We start from the raw sequence: 22761 nt of genomic DNA on the forward strand, positions 1-22761 counted from the left end.
ATCAAATTTTTCCTAAAAAAATGCCAAAATTTTTGATGAGTAAATCTTTTCAAAATTTATCATGCTTTCAAAATCTTTCAAGATGGATGTCACAAATTTTTTTTCCAAAACTGATCTTATTATCAAAATATATTTTCGCAGTGGCTTAATGCCAATTTAAAAACGAAGTCGACGGAACGTTTATATTTTAATCTTTTTTTAATAAAAAATATATAAGTTTTTTGACGTGCACTAAAAATTGTGGATTTACCGCCTATTTCCTGGCTTCTACATTTCTCGTCCTAACTTGTATGAAAACAAATGGCAAAGGATTTCAGCATTGCATTAAATACGAATTTAAACATGGAAAAGTTTTTTTTTTATTTGAAAAAATATTAATAATGAATCGTAGTTAAAAAGAAGAAAAAAATGCCCGAAATGTTTATTTATATTTAAAAATAATAATTATTAGATGTGTGTCTTATGTCGTCTTGCTATTTGTTGCCTATAATCAAAGATTGCTTATTTTTTTTTAAAGTATTGTTTATGATCCGGTAATGCTAATGTTTGGCCTGTTGTATAAAGTTTTATATATTAGATATTACGTATTTCCTTACCTAAATAATAGTCGGAGACGCGAATTGACACCCTGGTGGCGGTGGGGCGGGGGAGAGAGGGAGCGAAGATTTTTCAAAAAAGCGCCCTCCAGTCATATTGAGTATTTTCTATATCTTCCTCCCTATTTATACTCTTCACATAGACTCAGATCTTATATTTGTTATAAATACTAAAAAGGGGAGGGGTTTGGTAAATAATTATTCAATAGTTTTTTCATCAGAGGAATCGAAATTTGGTAAACGTTTTTTGAATGGGTAGATTCTATATTCTCGAAATTTCTCTACCTATCTTATATTCGACTACGGAATTTAGAAGCTCTTTTTACTTTAAAGAAAAATAGCCATTGGATTGGCCAGCCCTCGGGTGTACAAATTTATATGAAAAGTGGCCATGTTATGTCATTCAATGAATGTTGATATTGAGGGATGATTCGGTGCAGCCTATATAAAAAAAGGATAATTTAAGTCATTTTAAATTAAGAAAAAAAATAAGTCCACGATTTGACTAGTATATTTTTTTTTAAAAAAAAGTTTTGGTTCTAATAACGAGGGAAATGCATTCCGCTCCTATTTCATAGGCAAATGCTTGATTGTTCACAATTGCGTTAATAACCTTCCGCTTACTTCCGGAAACGGTAATAAGGATTTTGTACATTGCCTACCATTCGAATTCGTAGTTAAAAGGGTTAGAAAAAATAAATATATTATAAGTTCTTTTAAAAAAAAATTATATCAATGCTCAAATCTGCGGATATTTCAATCAATTTTTTTTAAGAAATGTGTCGCCTGATTATTTATAGGGTTCTAACTACACTTTTGGTTGAAGCGAGTTGAGGTAAAACATCCTCATGGATCGGATCACCTTCGCGCCTTTGTAATCGAAAAATGCCCAAAAATAATTTCTCTTTAAAAAACAATAAAATTACTGATTCTCGCATATCCTTTTTTTTGCATTTGTTTGGTAGTATCTCGAAAACCGTGTCCATCTATCCCCAATTTTTTTTTGTATAAATTGCAGACTACAAACTTTATTGCTTTTATATTATACAGGATATAAGACACAATAATTGCGTTATAGTGGACTAAGCCCACGTTAATCCTCTATTCTCCCCCTTTTTTCTTTTGTACAAATTTTGGGAATTCCTTTGTATTATAATGCAACGTATTTGTTGTTACGTCACTTTCTATTTTTTGTTGTTTTGTGATTTAAATGTTGTGTTCTCGTGTTAACTTTAAAAATAGTTATTAACTAACTGACTCTCTCCATCGTTACAAGCACCTTACGATACATTGATTTCCGGTCCCTAGTGTTGTTAAACGGCCCGATTTGGGTCGATTTTTAAAAACGACTCGATTAAAATTTTAGGCAAAATAATATTATGTAAATATCGACTAGAAGTCTAATCTGCAATCTATGAGCAAAATCTTTATGCTTACATGATAATATTTAGGCTAAAATTTTAATCGAGCCGTTTAACAACACTACCGGTTCCCGAATTTCTAATAATTTTTTGTGTTACTCAGGTTTAGAGGTGAAACTTACTTTTTTTTAAACTTAAAACGCAGCTTATATCTTAACGACCTTTTGATTTTATTTTGAATCATTATATTTAAGTCGATTGCGCGTTTTTGAAACGTTTGATAAACCATTATTTGTAACCATGGGACTCGAATTCAAATTACGGAAATTTGGATAATCCTATAAAAGTCAAACATTAATGAATTTAGCAAATGAGATGTCTAACTTTCGGGAAAATAATTGTTATAAGTTTTTTTTATACTTTGTTCTCCAAAAAAAAAGTGGTACATGATAAGCATAGCTTACGTGAGAAATCGTTGGAGCAAAAGCGAAATTCACTGTTACGTTAACGGGGAGCTCATATCCAGACTCGAGACTAATTGGATTGTGTCCATCAGTGAGGTTTAATTTTGGAGTGACTGCGCGCATGTTATAAATTATTGCAAGATGAGGTACATGAGGTTTGAATAGTGTAGGGGGTAAATATAAAAGTTGGAAAGGAAAAATGGAATGGATATAGAATTTACTCTTTTTTTAAAAAATAAAAAATATATAAATTTGAATTTTTTTAAAATTTAAAAAGATTCGAAACAAAAAAATATTAACTTTGAATTTCAAAAAACAAGATTCTACCTTTTGGTTTTCCGTAAGGAAAGATATCTGAAAGAATTGAATATAATTCATTATAACATATCATTTTATTTTGTTACTTGTCAAGACTTTTGGTAATTGTTCGATTGGGAATTCATTCTGTGGGCAAATATCCGCCACCTATCTTTTCCAAGAATCCCTTAATAACCAACAAATTAACGCCATCTACAAACTGGGACCATCGTACGGGGTTTTTTTCATATATTCTCCTGTGACATTTTCGAATATTTTCTTCTAATATTTTTGTAATACCATTAATATTTTGACCGTTAAAAAAATGTAGGGTCAGTTCAAATACGAGAACGAGTCCCAAAACATTAGGCGACTCAACGAAGCCGACAAAAAAGTAAATATTTATTTTTAAAAACTTTAATTTCACTTTACAAAATTGGAAAAACAATGAAAAATAAAAAAAACAAAACAATAGGATTTTTTATGCATGAAATAGATTAACGAAAAAATTTGTTATACCATTTACATTACATAATTCCGACATATGTTACATATTCTATTTTCTATATAAAGGCTTTATACGACGGGAAACTCAATGGCTCCATAGTATTTCTTTACGACCCGTTAGCATGTGACGGGCAATTATGCCTAGAAGGTTCTCCCAGGAACAATTCCAATTACTTCGTTCATTCTCCCCACGCTCTCATGATTGGGGTATGTTTCTCTTATTTTATTTTGTAAATATATAGAGATGTAAAGATTTTTAGAGGCCGTTTCAATATCAACAGACCCGATATCACCTATGAAATTCAATTTTTATAAATGATGCTTTTCCCACTTTTAATCAGTTAAGCAAGCTTATTTTCTAATCCCCTCTCTTTATTTTGGACGTCTCCACTGGCATTCTTTATTTTCACGAGCTCCATCTAGTTCTTAGAGGATTTTGAATTTTTTAAAGATCGAAGGTGTTCCTGGTACCATCCTATCTATCTAGTTAACTTTTACGATCTGTCAATGCAACGGTTAAACTATACTATTCAGGACCACTCGAAAATGAAGATATTAACACACATCCCCTTATAAGGCAGGATTATTTGGGATATCATAATTAATAATTATTTTTATATGTTTCAATATTATCCTTGCCAATAAAAATCCCATTTTAAAATAAAATATTTTTATTTATTTTTATTCTATTTTGTCATATCATAAAAGGACGTAAAGGCTATAAATACCCACACGCTCACAGACACCATGCATTCGCTAGGCGGAATCTCGTTATTATTTCCTTTATTCGAACAAATCGATATAAAACACGAGATTCCGCTACCGCCATCAACTACTCATATTGATAGAGGCACTTTGTTGACGCGAGCAGGAGACATTGATTACACCTTGGGGTATGGCTGAAATATTTACTTTTTATTTTACTCCATTATACTCTCTTTTTCTTCTTCTAAATAATATAAATAAAAAATCAAACTTGCAGTGGTAAATTGATCAGGCTTATAAAAGAGTTGGCTATCGATTCGCACGACGTTTGCTCTCAGCTCGTACAAACCAAGGGGATCATTATGATGGCTTACTTTTTGAACAATGTAAAAATGATATTTTGACAAAATAATTATTATGAACTATTATGTCTATATGATCGGAGTATAGGAGCTCTATTCGCATATTTGCACCCATACAGTTTAAGGGTGGGCTTAGGAAGTAAGCTTTTAAGCAAGTAGGAAATAGGATAGCCGTTTAATCAATCCAACAGTAATGATATATTGGTTAAGCAATACCAATATGCTATTCAAAAATTAATTAATATATATATCTTTTATTTTTTAGATTATTAGTCAATTTTTGGTTATCTCTTTAACGCTAAAAATATTTCGTAATATGTCTAATTTACTAAGTGATATATTTTAGTTTTGAAACTGCACAATTATATTGGTGCAATAATTATTTAGAAAGAATAAACAATTTTTCGATCTCTAATTACATTTTTTTATATAAGTTTAGCCGCTTGTGATAACAATATTTTTTTTGTATCTATGTCAAAGATATAATGAAGCGAAATTTAAATGACGCTAATTATTTAAAAAAATTTTTAATGAACAAGGACAATCATCCGACTTACAGCCCTTATTGAAAATGATGATATTATATATTTCAACAATTACATTGAATAGTTATAATGATTAAAAAACTAGTGATTTTTTATTCTTCTCAAATGTTTTATCGAATAATAATTAAAAACTAGAGTTTGAAATGCTCTTCAAAATAAAAAAAATCTTTTTTTTCTAGAAAGCTCAAGCAGAATAAATTTTGGCTAAAATTCCAAATCTTTTTGTGATTTTAAGCATTAAAAAATCTTTAAAGATGAAAAGTTAAATTTAAAAAAAAAATAATTTGACTTTCTCTGGCCATAAATCATAATAATACAATATAAAGAAAATGAGGTTTAAACTAATACAATAACTTGATATATGTACCAATGATGAATTGCTATAACTATCCTTAATCTCTTTAATAACGAAATATATGGCTCTTTTTTAGACATCCAGGCGGCACCTCAACGAAACGGTTGTTGATTCCTTCGCGAATTTGATCGAAAAGTGCGAGCAATTTGCTATGGCTAAGCAAATTATGGATTTCATTTTCTTTAACCCTCAACTATGGATAACGGCTCAGCCGAAGGTGGGATATTTTTTTTGTATTTTTATGTTATTTTTTAGCAATAGTAAATTTTTTTGTTATTATGGAATCAGACATATTATACACAAATATATAAATTTTATTTAAAAAGGTAAGGGTGATACAGTTGCGAAATATACTATTAATTTTTTTTTCTCAAAATATACATCTCCTTTAAAACCATTTACAAAATACTTCCAAACTGATTTAGAATGGCCAAGTTTAAAAAAAGAAAGAAGGGATCGGGCCTTGAAGAATACCTTGATCGGGTTAAAAAATAAATTAAATTTAGGATTCATAATTTCTTTTTTTCGTCATATTTTTTGAAAATGTTTAGTTTTTTATTAATTAAAAAATATATTCGATAAAGATTCAAGCTCGGCTATACACCTACTTGGCCACCGAGTTCATCATCAAGACGGACTGCTATAAATCAGCCCGAAACGAGATAGTATCCCAAACCCTAAGCTCTCTCAAATATTTCTACTACGTGGTCCCTCCTTATTGGACCTCTGGCGGGGAAAATTTACTATATCCTGATCGTGAATCTATATCGCTTCATAAATCCGAAGATTCGATGGGTGAGCATGAGACCAAAAGTTCGTTAGGTGACAATGAATCGAATAAATTTGCTAACTGGACCTATGTCACAGGAAGCGATCTTTATAACGGAAGTGGAAAGTCCGCAAATAAAGTTGTTCATAACCTGCCAAGACATAAGACCGGATGGGATAAAGATACTGATGAAATTACGGAAGAAATAGCGAAAAATATTTGTATTTATAACACGCTCCCCAATGAAATTTTATACCTTCAGACCATATTCAGCCCTTCCACTCAAGGTTCTGAACTGTTTACGATGGGTACGAGTAAAACGGATGCGGGGGACGGGAGTTTAAACAAGTATTCCGAAACTAACGAGTCCAAATGTGACGAGAGGCCCAGCCAAATAGAAATTTTAAATTTGAGGGCGTACATGGTTCTTTTTCTCAAACAGATCCTATTGAGGGACGGGGGAATCCGGGAGAATGAGATGGGTCATTTCATCGATTTTTTGGCAACCGTCACTGAGGTTAATAAATATAGATAAGATATTTAAATATACTGAAATATAGATAACGTTGTTTTTAATATTAAATTATCACAGTATACTTGTGAACAGTAACATAAAATCCCACGAGATTTTTAAATTAAGTTACAACAAGCTTATATCTTCAAAATTATTCAGTAAAAATGCACGAAACTATGCAGAAACATAGTTGAGCACGCCAACCCCTATTTCCTCATTAGTTCACTCCAGAACCCTAGTCCGGCAAAAATTCACATTTTAACTCTTATGATTTATTTAAAAAATGCATATAGAATTTGAAAACAAGATTATACTAATATTTTATTTAATTAAATATTTTTTTTTAACCGGTCAATTGTTCCTTTATTTAAATAACATTTATCTGATAATGTAATCGATTTTTATAGTAAAAATATGAAATATAAAATTGAAAGGCATTTTTTCTGTTTTGTTTTCGATATTCCTTAGGCTGCACCCAAAACAAATTTAAAAAAACAACTATTTCAAGAGTCTGACAAAATTATTTAGAGATTTTAATGAACCTGTTCGAAACTTAAAATTAAAATTCTTCGAATGAAATTTCATAAAAACTTTCATTTGTTTGTAAAATTTTTATTCTTTGTAAAATTTTTATTCATACTTAAATGGTAGTGTTCTTAAACAGCCCATTTTGAGCCGATTTTTAAAAACGGCTAACTCTATATTTTATTAGAAAAAATATTATGCAAGTCTTAAGATTTTGCCCATAGGTGACACAAAGGTTTGAACATCTATTAACGAAATCTCGAGACTTATACAATATTTTTCTGGCCAAAATATCGAGTTAGCCGTTTTAAATCCGAACATTAATAAATTGAAAATTAAGTTGCGTATTGTAAGTAAAAAAAAAAAGAAACAAACTGCCTAATGTTAAAAAAAAAAATTTTGTTTTATAAAAGTTCGAGAACATTCAAGATGTCTTGCAATTATTAATCTCCCTCGCCTCCGAGCACCCTTCTTCGTTCGTGCCAGCATTCGATAGAAAATTGGGAATAAGGTTTTTTTTGCTTTTTATAAAAAAATATCACATTAAATAGATCTATCGGTAACCAGATCGAAGTCCGAAAACAGTCTAATTAAAAATAATATTACTTGATAAACAACGGTCCTTTATCTGTTTGATATATGAAAATGCATCATCAAAATATAATATATAAAATAAATCACCTTTATAAAGTATTGTATTTTTATATGTGGCTATTTCTTGATACCATAGTCTAGCACTTGCCAATCAAATTTTAAATTGAATTTTCAACACATGAGAAAAAAGTGGAAAGTATAAATCACAATTTTAAGTTTTAGGTTATATCATTCATTCATATAATAAATAGACATCTAAGAATTTATAAACTAATCAATCTGGTTTTGTTTTGGTTTTAAAGTTTTTTAATTAAATATTATAACCAAAAAAAAAGGATCATCTTCAAGCTGCTGAATTTTGAACAAGAAATCATCAGAGCCCAGGCACTCAAGTTGTTAGGACTCTTTATGACGCACAGCACTCAAAAGTTTTAAATAGAACGAAATTAATGTGTATATATTATTTTAATTTTTTTTTTGAGATAATCTTGCGTGGGACATGTGTTTTAGGGCCGACAAATTTATTTTCCCTTCCATCCATATTTGTAAATATCTGGCTAATTTGATCCTACTTCGTATTTGTTGTAGCAGTTAGAAAAAAGAAGAAATAAATTTAATATAATATACTAAATGTCAGTCATTTTTATGACATGAATAATTAATTTTCCTTGGGGGAAGAAGAGAATGGGAGATCACGTGTTGCCAGCTGGTGAAGAACAAAGAATGGAGGAGATTGTGAAGATTTCACTTATTGGTTATGTGTTTACCTATTAATAGTACTGTTTATATTATCGTTTATGATACTGTTTAGATTCTGTTTTTTTTATGAATAAATGTGTAGTTTGGACGTTTTAAGTATTGATAGAATCGCAACATGTCCATGCACTCTCCTATTCTACGAGAGCAAGATTTGAAATTTATTTAATATCTGTAGAGTTTTTTAAACTAAAACAAGCACCGGTCGGTCATTCTCACTCTAGCAAAAAACAAAGTTTTCTTGGTTGATTAAAGATACAATTAATATTATGAGCGAATTATTTTATAACACAAACACAGTGTCAGCTTACATCGGGGCTAACACTCTATGAGAACTATATATTCAAAATTACTCCTGAAATTTAAATGTAAAATGGCTATCGGACCCAAAAGGACAAGATTTTCTTCCGAGCTCACTTTTAATCCATAATTGGAGTTTCCCCAGAAAAAATATTGCCTAGTTTTTTAATTCGTTTAGTCTCCTTTATTTATTTTTTGAATTTTAAACTATCAGACTTTATTAACATTAAATATAAATAACTAGTTCATTTACGCATATCTTAATTATCAATTCATTGTTTTGTTTAAAAGATGTTTAAATAATAAAAATTTGTCCAGTTATCTCAGCCTATCTTATTACACACCTCTGATATTCCAATTTTTTCTCGCAATTCTCAGGAGTACTCATTTACCTTTATCTATACGTTATTTTTATATCTCATTACTCAACCAGTTGGAATGGAAACAAAATTAAAATGTATTTAAAAATTCTATTAATAATTTAGACGTAAAGATGATGTTATGCAAGCCCACGATCTATTTTCCTTGCTGGGCGAAAGGATAATCATGTTAGGACCCCAAGCTTACACGACATCCATTCACAGTATTTTGATGGAAGTACAAAAAATAATTTCATTTTTTTTTATTATTTTAAAATACATTGTAATTCTTATGAATTATATGGCAAGTTATCGTTTGAATGAACGAAACGTTGATCCCATTTACGATATTATTTTTAAAAAAGTATGATTGATCTGGCCGATCCTTTATTTAAAAAAATGAGTGCATCTCTTAATCGTTATATACTATATCTTCTTCCTCTGCTACTCTCACTTCCCTTTTTAGATCTTACTAGAGCGTATGAGTTCCTACACTCTCATGAACATCTCCCCAACTGCGTGCTTCCTCTCTGCTTCACTCTCTCCCCCTCAAATCCGAAATTTCTCCACAAAATACCCCGACGATTATCCCAGCGATCGCTCCCCGAAAGCCGATTCATTCGACTACAGCAGCTTGAATGGGAATAGCACAGAAGAAGTAGGAAGGAAGCCACCGGATTCTCCTTCCGGTCGCAAATCTTCCTCAACGCCAGCCGCGGCGGTTTACAAGATGGAGAATCCGCAGTTGTTGAGTGTAATCGCCTACGTGTTGAACATTTTTACGCGTAGAATCACCTACGAATTTGAAGAGGCGCTTTGCCCCGATGATGAATGTATCAAGGTCGACGAGAAGAACGGATCCGGGAAATTTAGTAGGGAGGCTAGGGAACGGTTAATTGCTCACTTCTTGGACTTGAAACTACACTTTATAAATGATTTAACTTTTTTGTGCGGGCAAAGTGCTGAAAACCGACGGAAAATATTGCAGGTTTATATACTTATTTTATGAAAGTGTAATGATTGGATGTGATATAATGTCTATTCTATATTTATAGCGGAAGAAATTGATAACATCACCTTATTTTAAAATCCTCTCACCATCAATTATTTTATTGTGACTATTGCAACCTCAAGTTGTAAATGTGAATCGTGCGAAAGAAGAAAAATATGAAACCCTTTTTTAAGAATTATTGAAAACTTAGTTCTTGGTCTAGTCATATTGCTTTGTACCAAAATACAAAAATTTAATATAAAGGAAAGAACGAAAATATTATTATCATTCATTTTTTTGTGATACAACCAAATTACATGTAGTAACGAATATTCGAGGAAAAATATGTGATTTTTATTTATAAAAAAAAATTTGGTTAAATGAACGCTTAGATGTCTGTGTGGCAAGAGTGGCTCCTAGGTCTTGTGATAGTTCGACCTATCTCGCAAAAAGAGGTCCAAATAAGCCAAGGAGTTTTGGGGCTTTTATCTTCGCTCATTCACCACGCCATAAAATACGAATACGGGGGTTGGAGAGTTTGGGTCGATACCATGGCTATCATCCATTCACTGGTGAGAAAATGAACTTTTCCTTTTGATATTTTTATTTTGCTTAGAAAGAGGAAAGACACAATTTAATCAATTACAATTAATTAATATGTATATATACACTCAAGGTTTCTAAGGAGGACTACCGCTTAAAATACAACACGCCAATCCGCTCCGCGGATAAACATACGGACGATTCAACTGTTCGTTCTCAATCAGTAGCAGTCAACGGATCACCTTCTGCCATTAATTCTCCAAATATAAATATTTGTCCTAAGGAATCCGGCGGTAGCGTTCCTTTCAAAATACCCGATTTCAAGTGGTCGACCATACATCTTGGCCTTTTGTCCGACATTTTGACAAGGCTGGAAAAAGATATCGATAACTGGAAAAAGTATTTTTCTTTTTGTTCATCTTAAAATTGTATTACGAATTAATGCGTGGATATTTTTTATCTTGTTTTTTGTAGTAGCCTTCTATTGCTAAATTATATCTGCAAGGCTTCGTGCATTTATTAGTTTTTTTTTTGGAGACTAAAAGATAACAATTTAAAATAGAGGTTATAAAATTTTAAAAAATGAACCCAATCTTTGCGTTATTTTTATTCCACCATATAACTCAGGGATCATTATTTTCTTTTGTGATTTGGCAAACTTAATCTAACCTTGTATTAGGAACAAATACCTTTAATTAGACTAATCTTAACATTTCAAGCCTTAGGGATCCAATGAAAATAAAGAAATGGAATTAACCAGTGGAAAGAGGTTGGAGACCCTACAAGAATAAATTTATATACTCTTATAACTAGCTTATATTGTTTGTCTAAAGACCAAAAATTTGACGGGAAACTTCAAAATCGCGTTTAGTTTAATGTTATCTCTGGATATAAAGTCTCAAAATCCTCGAATTTCCTTCCTCCATTATACTAAATTCCGCTATTACTTCCTTACTACGATTTCTATCTTTATTCTCTATATAAACCCTTCAATTTTTAACCGCTTTTGTTACTCGACCCCCCCCCCCCCTAAAACGCTAAACTTAAAATATCTCTTTGAACGCATGTCTTCGTTTGCCGATTATTCATTCTTTCTTGGGCCTAATATCCATTTCAATGATCAGCTATGATGATTTGGTGTCGCCTGATTTCGCCGATTCGTCGGTTACTTGATCAGCAAAAATTCTATTTATCCATTAGATGAAAATGGACTCTTACTACTAGTACTGTCCTAAATTTTTTTTAAACTCGTGTAATCCCTGGTTAAATACTTAGCCTTATTTTTATTATCGTTACATTAAAATGCTGTGTTGCGTGATGAGATGTCGGGTTCCTTTAGCACGGTGGACAGATACAATTGTGTCATTGAAATCTAGAGGGTACCCTTTTAGTTAGCATACATAGTCCATAGCTATTTCATAATTGAATCACATCATCAGGGGATGGGCCTCCATGTTATTGGTTTAGGGGAGGCTTGTAAACTCGGGATGATGACTGGATGTCATGATGCCTTTACCATTCCTCTTCTCCCCCACTTAATATAATTATCGTGTATACGTTTTAAAAATATAGCGAGGCCGGTCGAAATCTGATAGACCTAGTAAATTTCAGCGAGAATCAAATCTTCGTTCAAAATGCCATTCATTTCTTGTCGCAGATGATGGACAATTTTATCGTGAGTTCGGGGGGAGTCATACAGTTGCTGGCTTACACTACCAACACTTCCAACGTTACCTTCAATCCTTACCAGCCTAGTCCTATGTCGAGTTACGGAGAGGAACGCGGTGAAAATTATGAATATGCTAATGGCCACAGGGGCTCGGGGGACCGTTCCCAGGTATTTACCTGACCTATTTGCCAATTATATTACCATAATCATATAAATATGATAAATAAAAATCATATTTTTTGTTTTGAATTGTTCAAAAAATAACTGTTTTTAAATTTTATTTAAATTATTAGCCGAATTCTTAAAAATTTTAATTGCCAAAGTTTTAATACAAATAAGAAACTAAGCGAAATGAACCTAATTTCGCCTGTCAAAACAAACATAAACACATATTTTAAGCTTAAAATTTGCATCTAAGTACCACTTAGTTTGAGAAGGTTAATAGAATATAAAAATATTTGGTTAATTTACTAAAGAAAAACTTCGATTTTTTTTGAATGTTTTTAAAATTTGAAATTATTTTTTTTTTGTATCATGTGGAAATTGAGTTATGGGTGAGATCCTTTTATTCTTTCAAACCAATTATTACCTCAAAATTTTTAAACGTGCCCTCCCTCCCTTAGAATAGATGAAGAACAAATAATATTATCATAATTCATCTAACAACGAATTATGAGTTATAAATAACAGATACTACGAACGAAATAAAAAAAAGAATGGTCGTTTATAAATTACTTTTAAACTCACATATTTGATTTTCAGGATCAAACTCCGCTAACCCCTTCAAAGGTTATGGCTTACTTAGTGAGATTTATCAATCTAATCGACGTTTTCGTGCTAGCTAGTTCGGTGAGTTTTCACGAGATGGAGAGCGAAAAAAACATTCCCCCGGGAGGCATATTAAGACAGTGCCTTAGATTAGGTTTGTTTTTTTTTCTTCTTTTTTTAAAAAAATAATTATTAGAAATCGGCCCGCACCTATAAATAAAGAGATTCTCTAAGAAAGAGGAAAAGTTTATCGAGGGAGGAAGTTCCCCACTAATGAAAGATTATCTTAAAGTTTTCTTGCGGAATTACCCAAAAAAGTCACGAATTTTCTCATAATACTCCCTGTAAAATATATTTATTATTGACAAGCGGGGAAGGTCTTGCCCTAAAAATTGTTAGGGTCACTCTATTACTCGGTATTGAGGGGAATAACCTGTAGAATGTGTATTAGTCTGTGTAGAATATTGACTTATAATATTTCTTTTTACTAAGATGTGTAACTTTTTTTTATTTAAATCTTTACGCGAAATCTATATATAAAAATATATTTAATTTTCAGTCTCAAGTAAAACATTTTGTAAAAAAGTAATATAAATTGATTCGGTAATTACAAGTAATAGTAAAAAGACTAGGTAATATATTAATATAATACGTAAATTGATTAAGTAATCACAATTTGTTACTAATCTGTAACATTTATATCGTTTCAGCTAACTAAACAAACTTTATATCGATTTTCAATTATCCCCGGAAATAATCCATCTGTTTATAAAATCGAATTACAAAGTTTACTGTTCTCTTTTTTCTTCTATTCATCTTAGACATTTTATTTTAATATTAGAGAAAATTATTTATAGACTTTTTGAATAATTAAATCTTTTATAAATTTTTTTTCCCTCTAAAAAAATGATCGTGATCATTGAATTATAGCTTGTATTTGCACCGTTAGGAATTGCTTGGAGAATCAATACAGGAAATATCTCCAATCTCTCCTCAATTCTCCTCTCGCTAGATATCGCAGCAACCAGTCACCCATAAATCAAATAGATCCTACCGTGATCGACATCATATTGGGGGGAAATGTTGATAAAGTTTTTCACCTCCCTTTTTTTCTTCTTTTTTTTAGCGCGATAAAAAGACGGATCGGGGTATAACGGTCTTTTCGATCAAAATTTTACCCAAAATGAGGCCTGATTATTGATCACACCTATTTTTTGTTTTATGATATTATTATTTTTTAAAAAAATATAAATTGTTTGGTAATAATCACAGAAATATTTTGGTAATTTATCAAAATTTTATAAACTTTTTATTCCTTTTTTCCCTCTCTCTCTCTCTCGAAAGAACACGACTGGGTACAGTCTCATGACTCCGAATATTCAAGATACGGAAGTTCTGTTGCAAAATATTGATGTGACTCGTTTGAAAGCTATCATATACCGAGATATAGTTTGTTTTATTTTAAATTATTTTTTTGTTGAAAAAAAGTTCAATCATGTTATAGTCTTCTTCTTTTCATTTAATGGGGAATTGAAAAATTGAGCGAATAATTTTAGAAAAGAGGGGGAAAAAAAATAAGTTAATTAATGATTGAAGGAAAAAAAGAATATTTAATTTTTAAATAAAACGATTAATACGGGAAAAAAAAGGAAGAAACGAAACAATCCCAGTTCTTAGCCTTGTGTGTAATGTATTTCGTTTCCGTTCTCACCGTCTCCAAGTACAGGGACTTGCTGGAACCTCTAAACAATTACGATAATAACCAGCACGGTAATTTCTCTGCTCATCATCCTCCACATTTAAACGCCTCGTCACGCAAGATCCCTGATCAAACGAATATTTCCAACAATGATAATGGTAGACTGGCACAGCACTACCCTTGGAACAATTCGGACAATACTAATAACGCCGGTTTGGGAAAAGAATAATAAAATTAAAAAAAAATTTCTAACTTCTTTGGGTACTTTTCGACATTTTGTTTTCTGTAGACATTGCGTCTAATATATTTCTTTTTTTCTCTTTTGAAATCTAAAGCAACAATGCTCGTTTTATACACCTATATTTCATTCACCTTAAAAACTTTAACCGAAAGACATTAATGTTCTTCGCCGAATGTATTCACATATTTTATGGCATGTGCTGTGAAAAATATCTAATTTTTAAAAAAAAATAACAAAATTTGATAACATTACAAGTTTAGATATCGATTTTATTTTCAAGCTGAAGTAGTTTCCCAGTGAATATTTTATATTATTTTGAAAGTGAGTTTATTATCGATGACCTTTTTTATTTTGACTAAATTAAAATTGTTTTTTTTTCCAGTATTGCTATATTTTGACCGAAATAACATTTCTATTTTATAGCGAATAGTGAATGAATGTTATCTAAAACTTTCATGCTGATATATATTTTAAAACCATTTTCTTTAAATATGTTTTTTTTTATTTGTTCTTTCCCAAGCTCGGTCCCATCAAAAACCTTTGCCCCACTCTGTAACCATTAGTTCCGAAAATGAGGAAGAGGACGAGGAAGACCTGGAAAGTATCAAGGAAGGCCAAATAATCGAGATGCGGCTCCAACCCGTCGCGCTCGATTCGCCCAATAGTTTGGATAACGAGTTGAATGACAATATCGACAACGGTATGGAACAGGATATGGATTACGGCGACGGAGAGTATGCTGGTTCTGCCAATTATATTGAAAGTATTTATAACATAATTATTTTAATAGGCAGTTCTTGCACGAAAATATAATTATTGGCCCAATTCGAGAGGTTAATAAGATTTTCTAGAAGTGTCTATATTTATCTGAGATAAAACTTTAGGTTTTTAAATATCCAGATTGGACCGATATAAAAATATTTTTTCATAATTATCAATCAGTTTTAAAAAAAAATTATATAATGGAGTATTTAATTGTTCAAATTTTCAATTTCTCTTTGCCAAACTTATTCAAATTATTGAAATTTTTGGGCTAAGCTATAAAAATCCGGAGCTGACCTAAAAGACTTCTGCAGATCTGTGATATTTATGCCTTTTTTACCTGGTAATTAGGTTGAGTAAAAGGTATCGTGAGTTTCATTGTAGTATATAATGATTTTTTTAGCATAGTTAATTCCACTTTCGTTGGCCAAAAGCCGTCTCCCCTTAACTCCACCCGAGTGCAGTTCTCGTTTTCATTCATAATTTTTTTGCAAATTGTCTTCTTTCTATATGCATTCAATATACATAGCTGAATATTATAATATAATAATATTTTCTACAAAAAGAAATTTATAAAATTGTCATCAATCAATATAAATTTTAATTATTTATTTACTAGAAAAAAAAATGCAAAATATTTAATTATAAAAATAAATATTTCATTAAAGAACGATCGACTATTGAAACGAACAACAGAGCCTCAGAAGATGCGACTATGAGAGGCAAAAACGTTGATTTTGATTTGGGAACGGATCGAATCCATCTTCCCAATCACGAATCTATGGTCGATCAATACGAAAATGTTGGCCATTTTAATCAAGCGAATATTGTCGACGATAATAATCAATACGGTAATCGATTCAACGAAGCGAATCATTTTACCCCCCGAGAACACTCGCACACTACCAGCGGTATAAAGATCAATTTATTTTTTACTCTTGGCTAATTATTAACATTGATTTATCAAAAATTCTAATGTTATAACTATAGAGCTCAGAGCAAAAAACCTTTTAATTTATAGTAACTAGTGTTGTTAAACGGCTCATTTTGAGCCGATTTTTAAAAACGGCTAATTCAATATTTTATTAGGAAAAATAATATGCAAGCCTGAAGATTTTGCTCATAGAAAGAACAAAGGTATAGACATATATTGTCGAAATCTCGAAGCTTAGGCATTATTTTCCTGACTATAATGTTGAGTTAGCCACTAATAGTAACAATCACAATACACATGAGTCACAAACTTAATATATTTCAAAAAACTAACCAAAAACTTAATTTTTAAAAAAAATAATTTTTTTTTGCTCCGCACCCGAATATTTGTTATGCCAGTCATATTAACTTCTCTTTTCATTTTACCCTAAAAGTATCTGAGAAGACCGATTACATAACCAAAAAGATAGAAAGAGTCCTGAGTGGCAGCGCTTATCTCCTGAAAGAAGTTCTGAATGATTTTTTACCCTTCATGACCAAAACGTTTCTGGGGACCCAGGGTCACGAGTTACTGAAAAATGCTAACGGTTTGAACTTATGATATTTTTTTTTCTTTTGAGAATAAAACCTGATCATGAATAAAGTTAGTTTATCTCTGCTCTCTCGACTCATCTTATCACAAAATGGGTTAAACTCTTGAGAGATTAGGTGGGAAAAAAATGGTGTGTTATCCTACCTCCTATTTTTAAAAAACGAATATCTTTATTTATACAACAACGTTGATTACCCATTTTAAAAATATTTATATTTAATTTTTTCCTAATATTTTATAGCCTTTGCTTGATCCTATCAAAACACAGATATGGGCTAAGGCGTACATAAATTTTTACTTATTATATAAAACAAATTCTTTCTTTCGTACATTTGTTTTATTAATAACGGTACTCTTTTAAATAGTTATCTCTTGTCAAATGCATTTATTAAATGTTTACATACATTAAAGTCAGCTGTAGTCAATGTCATTGGAGGTAGTAGACGCCATTGAAAAGCTTGTCTAACTTTCGCATTTTTCGTCTGAATATCTTTCAATAGCTTTTTAATGTTACACATTTTATAATTCATTTTAATGAATGAATCCTGAGTTTAGGCTAGTATTAATGTCGTAAGACATAGGAGAATAACTTATAAAAAGCTTTCTTACACTCATGGCCACGGCCTATTTGTTAGATCAAATCATAACTTATACTATATTTAGCCCTCCAAAATATCTTGATTGATTTTTAAAATATAGATTAAATTTATATAATAATCCCCCCTCTCCCATTCTAACATATCAAAACTTTTTTTAATATTGCAGAAATTCTCACACCTTCTAATTATATTAAATAAATTGTCATCCCCCACTCCTCCCTCTCTCCAAAAAAATGATGGGTTTGTACGGTTTTACGATGATATTCAAGTATGGCTCAGTTTATACTTTACATTCGAGAGTTGTAAAGTCTGACTCGTGGGTTGGCCGTAACACTTACCATTCTGATACCCACCTATATAAGAAAGGAGAGGTAGATTTTAGCTGAATACATTGGCCTTTATGGCTTTTGTACTCATCCCTTTATTAAACTAATAATAACAAAGTATAAAGACCAGTATTTTGCTTAAAAGTACAAATGAATAAAAGAAAATGGCTGAATAATATAGACAAATATAAACAATAGTGAACGACAATGAATATAACAGTAAAATTACATTATATACATAATAATAATATCTGGGGATGAATTTATTCTAGTTATATATCGTTAGTATAGAGTTTTTCGGCTTAGAGTTCGTCAGAACGTAGTCGCATAATGGCCAAGTTGAAGTAGAAGGATCGGATAGCCCGGATAGAAGAGAGGCCCTTTGGTTTCAGAGCCAAATCAAAGACAGGAGTGGTTTGTTGGTCGAACAGAATCTGAGAAAATCTATCATCAACCCACCAGGACTTGATAGTTCGTCAGCAGGGTTCTTTTCGATACGGATCCATTTGATATTCTCTGATACTGCAGTGAAATAAGGTAAACCAATTTTTACAAAATTTCAATGGAGGGCGATCTGGAGCCACCTTTTCTAAATACGTAGTATGTGAAGGTGGAATTGGTGAAGATCGTGGGTGTAAACCCTTCTTTAGCTATGGCAAAAAGTGCTCCTAATCCAGCAGCGAGGATTTCCTTCGCGTTGATAGAGTTATGGTGTAGAGAGGAATATTGAACAAGCGGATAGCTTCCTGGTAAGAAACTGACATATTGTCATAGCCCTAAAATGATAATCCTATATGGTTATCCGAAGCATAGGTGTAAGCGACGTGATTGCTGTGATATCTAAGAGCTATGTCATATTCTGTTAATTTTTAACGTTGATAATCAGATCAGTTGATCTTTCTTAAAAGCAAGGTATGTATCGACCACTGGGGTAGGCAGTGTATCGTTCATCGTGATGTAACCGAGACATTGCAGTAATAGTGGCAAAGTGGGTTACCACATCTTATATCTGACGGCAAAGATATACGTCCGATTTCTAAGTGTTGGTAAGCGTGTCGACGAAAAGCGTCTAGACATTTGTCAAGGCGAGCGCGATTGTCGCTTGAGAGCGTGGCTTTCACCATTCTACGTCACGATGAACTAGATCCTCTTACCATTGGTCGATATATACTTTGCTTTCAAGAAGGCTCAACTGATCATCAACGCGCTTCAGTTTTCCATATCTACATCAATCATATCGTATACACCGATGCTTTAGATAGCCATATTGGATTATCATTTTAAGGCTATGACAGTATATCAGTTTCTTGCCAAGAAGCCATCCTCTCGTTCAATATTCTTCTCCGCGCCATAACAACCTGAAGTAAATCCTCGATGCTGGAGTAGGAGCCCTTTTTGCTATCGATAAAGAGGGGTCTCCACTCACGGTCTTCATCGATTCCACTGTCACGCACTACATATTTAGAAAAAGTGGCTCCAGATTGCCTCCATCGAAATTTTGTTGACTCAGATACTTTTAAAAATTAGGTTAGCTCATTTCACTGCTGTATCACAGAATATCAAAAGGATCTCTACTGAGGAGAACCCTGCTGACGAACCATCAAAGTCATGGGTTGGTGATAGATTTGCCCAGTTTCAGTTCTACCAACAACCCACTCCTGCCACCGTCAACCAGGATATCTCCCTATTATGTTCCGAAACCATCGAAACGACCTCCCTTCTTTCTGGACTATCCGATCCTTCCTCAACATGACCATTACACGACTTAACTTTACGTTCTGACGAACTCTAAGCCGAAAAACTCCACACTAGCGACATATAACTAGAACGAATTCATCCCGCACATTATTATATATATATATATATATATTCCAATTTTACTGTTATATATTCATTGTCGTTCGCTATTGTTTTTATTTTTTTATATATTATCCCGCCATTTTCTTTTATTTAATTTAGAAAAGCTTTGTGCTTTATACCAAGATTTTTCGGCATACTTTGTTTATTATTAGTTTAATAAAGCGACAAGTACAAAATTCATAGATGCCAATGTACTCGGTTGAAATCTACCTCTCCTTCCTTATAAAAGTGGGAGTATCAGTAGATATCATTCAAACTGGCCCCATTATTTATTTACATCATCGAATTATATCAACTTAATTTTATTGTCACAATACAATATTTTAAAAAATAATCTAATAATTTGAGTTTCTTTGTATTTTTTTTAATCAGGTTTAGCTACCCTGAAAGATAATTGCGTGATAGAATTCATCATGATGCTATGTTCCCAGGAATGGCAGAATTCCTTGCAAAAACACGCCGGTTCAAATTTCCTTGAGTTGATCAACGAAGGAAGGTTTCAAACATGTTTATGATACATATCTTATATGAAAAAATAATGATAAAAGGGAGAATATAATTGAAATGGAAGAAATAAAAGACAATAAAAAGAAATGATATAATTATAGTATTTTTTCTTGATTGTTAAAAGAATACTAAGTCACGCTATGCGAGACCATGTTATACGCGTGAGCAACGAGGCCGATTTTATCCTCAACAAAAGCCGGGCCCAGCAACTCAAGACCCATTCGCTTTTCGAAGAGCTATGCGCGCAAATGCAATTGGCTTATCACGATAGCAATCAATCTACCGAGTTTAGTTTATGATATATTTGAGATCATAATATTTATAATATAATTCTGAACGGAAGAAATCTTTGGATAGTAAAAAGTTTAATACAAAATGGTCTAAAAAATATGGATTTTAAAGTAGGGTTCATGGTTTAAAAATAATTGTTTTGTTGCCAAATTCCATAAGGGGCTTCAATTTCAAACTCTAATTTCTGACTATTTTTTGTAAAAATTATTTTTTTTTATAACTAGTAAATTACCCAAATTAATGATCGAATAGAATAGGTATGTAAGTTTATTTCGTAAAAATTAGAATAAATTAAACTTTCAATAGCATTCATTCTAAATATTTTACAAATCAGGTGTATCTTAGGAGTAGTGTTGTTAAACATATATATTTTCCGATTTATAAAAAGGGCCAATTCAATATTTTATCTGGGAAAAATATTACGCAAGCCTTAAGATTTTCCTCGTAGATGGAACAAAGGTTCGGACATATTAGCGAAATTTCAAGGTTTAGGCAATATTTTTCTGGCTAAAATATTGAATCGGTCTATTTTAATGATTGGATCAAACTTAGGAGTGAAAATAAAAAATTAAGCTTTGACTAATAAGTTGCTCTTCATAAATTGAGGTAGAACATGTAGTAGAAATCAAATAATTCCGATCTATCTCATAATCTTTTTATCTCGATTGTAAATAACGTCTTTGATCACTTTGATCCGAAGAGTCTAGCTCTTCTTCATTCTATAGGCTTAAAATTTACGCTCTTTACAGGGCAAACACTCGAGTTTTATCATTTATAACAAAGAGTCAACATGGAAATTATCGAGAGGAGTTTCATATGCCATTTTAACACATCCTTCTTATTATTTATATTCTTTCTCCATTTTTGTTATTTTTATTCTAAATTTTATATTTTTGCTAATAATTTTAATAATCAAACAAAAAAATTATCTAGCATTTCATCATCGAATTCTAACAACAAAAACCTTAAAAACTCCAAGCTCAAGTGCAGGGAGTACGCCAGCGCGCTCAAGATTTTGAATCAAATCACCAGGAATCGACATTTGCTCTATGGAACCACGAACGTTCGTTTAGGAAATCAGAATGTTTTTCTTGATTACGACCCTTCTTTTGAAGATTCGGGGACTAGGTAGTTTCATACGTTAAGATCATTTTAACATTTTAGAAATAAACGAAGTCACGTGGAACTTATTTTATTCATCCTTTTTTCCAAAAGTTGTAAAACATTCTCTCGAAGAAAATGCTAGCTTTTTTTTAAGAATATGGATTTGAGAATCTTATTAGAAGCTCTATATAATTAAAAGATGGCTACTAAGCTAAAATGGCTACCAATCCCCGATATTTCTCAGATATATCACTACGTGAAAATATTTGTCCATCTTCATTAATATCAAAAGAAGGAAGTAACATATGTTAAATGTAACTTGATGCATCAGAGTTCAAGTATTATAGGGTTCTAATTCCTAAATTAATAAAATATAGTTATTTTACTGTTTGTTTACCGAGATACAAAAAAAATAACATATTTCGAAAATATTTTAAAAAAGTGTTTTTTTTTAAATTTAAATTAGAACCAAACCCTATAAGTTGGTCTCTTTTTTTAAATAAAAAATGGCGCTCCTGTAAAATTTATTGAAGTGGGAGACACAATCTTATAATTATAACAACTAATTATATTAATAACATCATATGTAAATTTAGACTAACATATCTTCGATCTATTACATGCATTCCCTCTTTTTTTTCTCTCTCTACCTGAAACGGGATAAAATATTTTTTCTTTATCCTATTTGAATATCGGTCTTCTATTATTGTCTAAATATTTGTGCTTCATTATCATTCGTACGAAAAAATTTAAATTTTAAAATTAGGAAATTTTTTATAAATTCGTGTTTTTGATATACAAACAAATTATTTTTATGCGTCTTGCAATTTTGAGAAAGATGGGGATCATCCTTATAATATATATTCT

General features: G+C 31.5%; 1 protein-coding gene across 3 annotated transcripts in view; it reads left to right on the top strand.

Annotated features, from left to right (window-relative positions):
• LOC135931920 (neurobeachin-like) overlaps positions 1–22761 on the top strand; it is a 68417-nt gene that overhangs the window by 24031 nt on the left and 21625 nt on the right. Inside the window, exons 2-28 of one of the 3 annotated variants that reach the window (XM_065469236.1) lie at positions 218–350; positions 1128–1281; positions 2398–2517; positions 2834–2956; positions 3050–3112; positions 3292–3432; positions 3934–4118; positions 4208–4316; positions 5269–5409; positions 5777–6478; positions 7414–7511; positions 7930–8022; positions 9136–9247; positions 9476–9997; positions 10393–10572; positions 10677–10942; positions 12116–12380; positions 12975–13134; positions 13911–14071; positions 14325–14429; positions 14630–14891; positions 15441–15683; positions 16351–16593; positions 17050–17202; positions 20365–20488; positions 20624–20785; positions 21724–21918. In XM_065469236.1, the coding sequence (XP_065325308.1) occupies positions 301–350; positions 1128–1281; positions 2398–2517; positions 2834–2956; positions 3050–3112; positions 3292–3432; positions 3934–4118; positions 4208–4316; positions 5269–5409; positions 5777–6478; positions 7414–7511; positions 7930–8022; positions 9136–9247; positions 9476–9997; positions 10393–10572; positions 10677–10942; positions 12116–12380; positions 12975–13134; positions 13911–14071; positions 14325–14429; positions 14630–14891; positions 15441–15683; positions 16351–16593; positions 17050–17202; positions 20365–20488; positions 20624–20785; positions 21724–21918 (5132 nt within the window). In that variant the 5' untranslated portion in view covers positions 218–300. The remainder of the gene's footprint in view (positions 1–217; positions 351–1127; positions 1282–2397; positions 2518–2833; positions 2957–3049; positions 3113–3291; positions 3433–3933; positions 4119–4207; positions 4317–5268; positions 5410–5776; positions 6479–7413; positions 7512–7929; positions 8023–9135; positions 9248–9475; positions 9998–10392; positions 10573–10676; positions 10943–12115; positions 12381–12974; positions 13135–13910; positions 14072–14324; positions 14430–14629; positions 14892–15440; positions 15684–16350; positions 16594–17049; positions 17203–20364; positions 20489–20623; positions 20786–21723; positions 21919–22761) is intronic. The other 2 variants (XM_065469235.1, XM_065469234.1) reach the window with 2 other exon arrangements.

Source organism: Gordionus sp. m RMFG-2023, chromosome 1, assembly GCF_954871325.1.
Source record: "Gordionus sp. m RMFG-2023 chromosome 1, tfGorSpeb1-WG-v2, whole genome shotgun sequence".
In the NCBI taxonomy this organism is placed as follows: domain Eukaryota; kingdom Metazoa; phylum Nematomorpha; class Gordioida; order Chordodea; family Parachordodidae; genus Gordionus; species Gordionus sp. m RMFG-2023.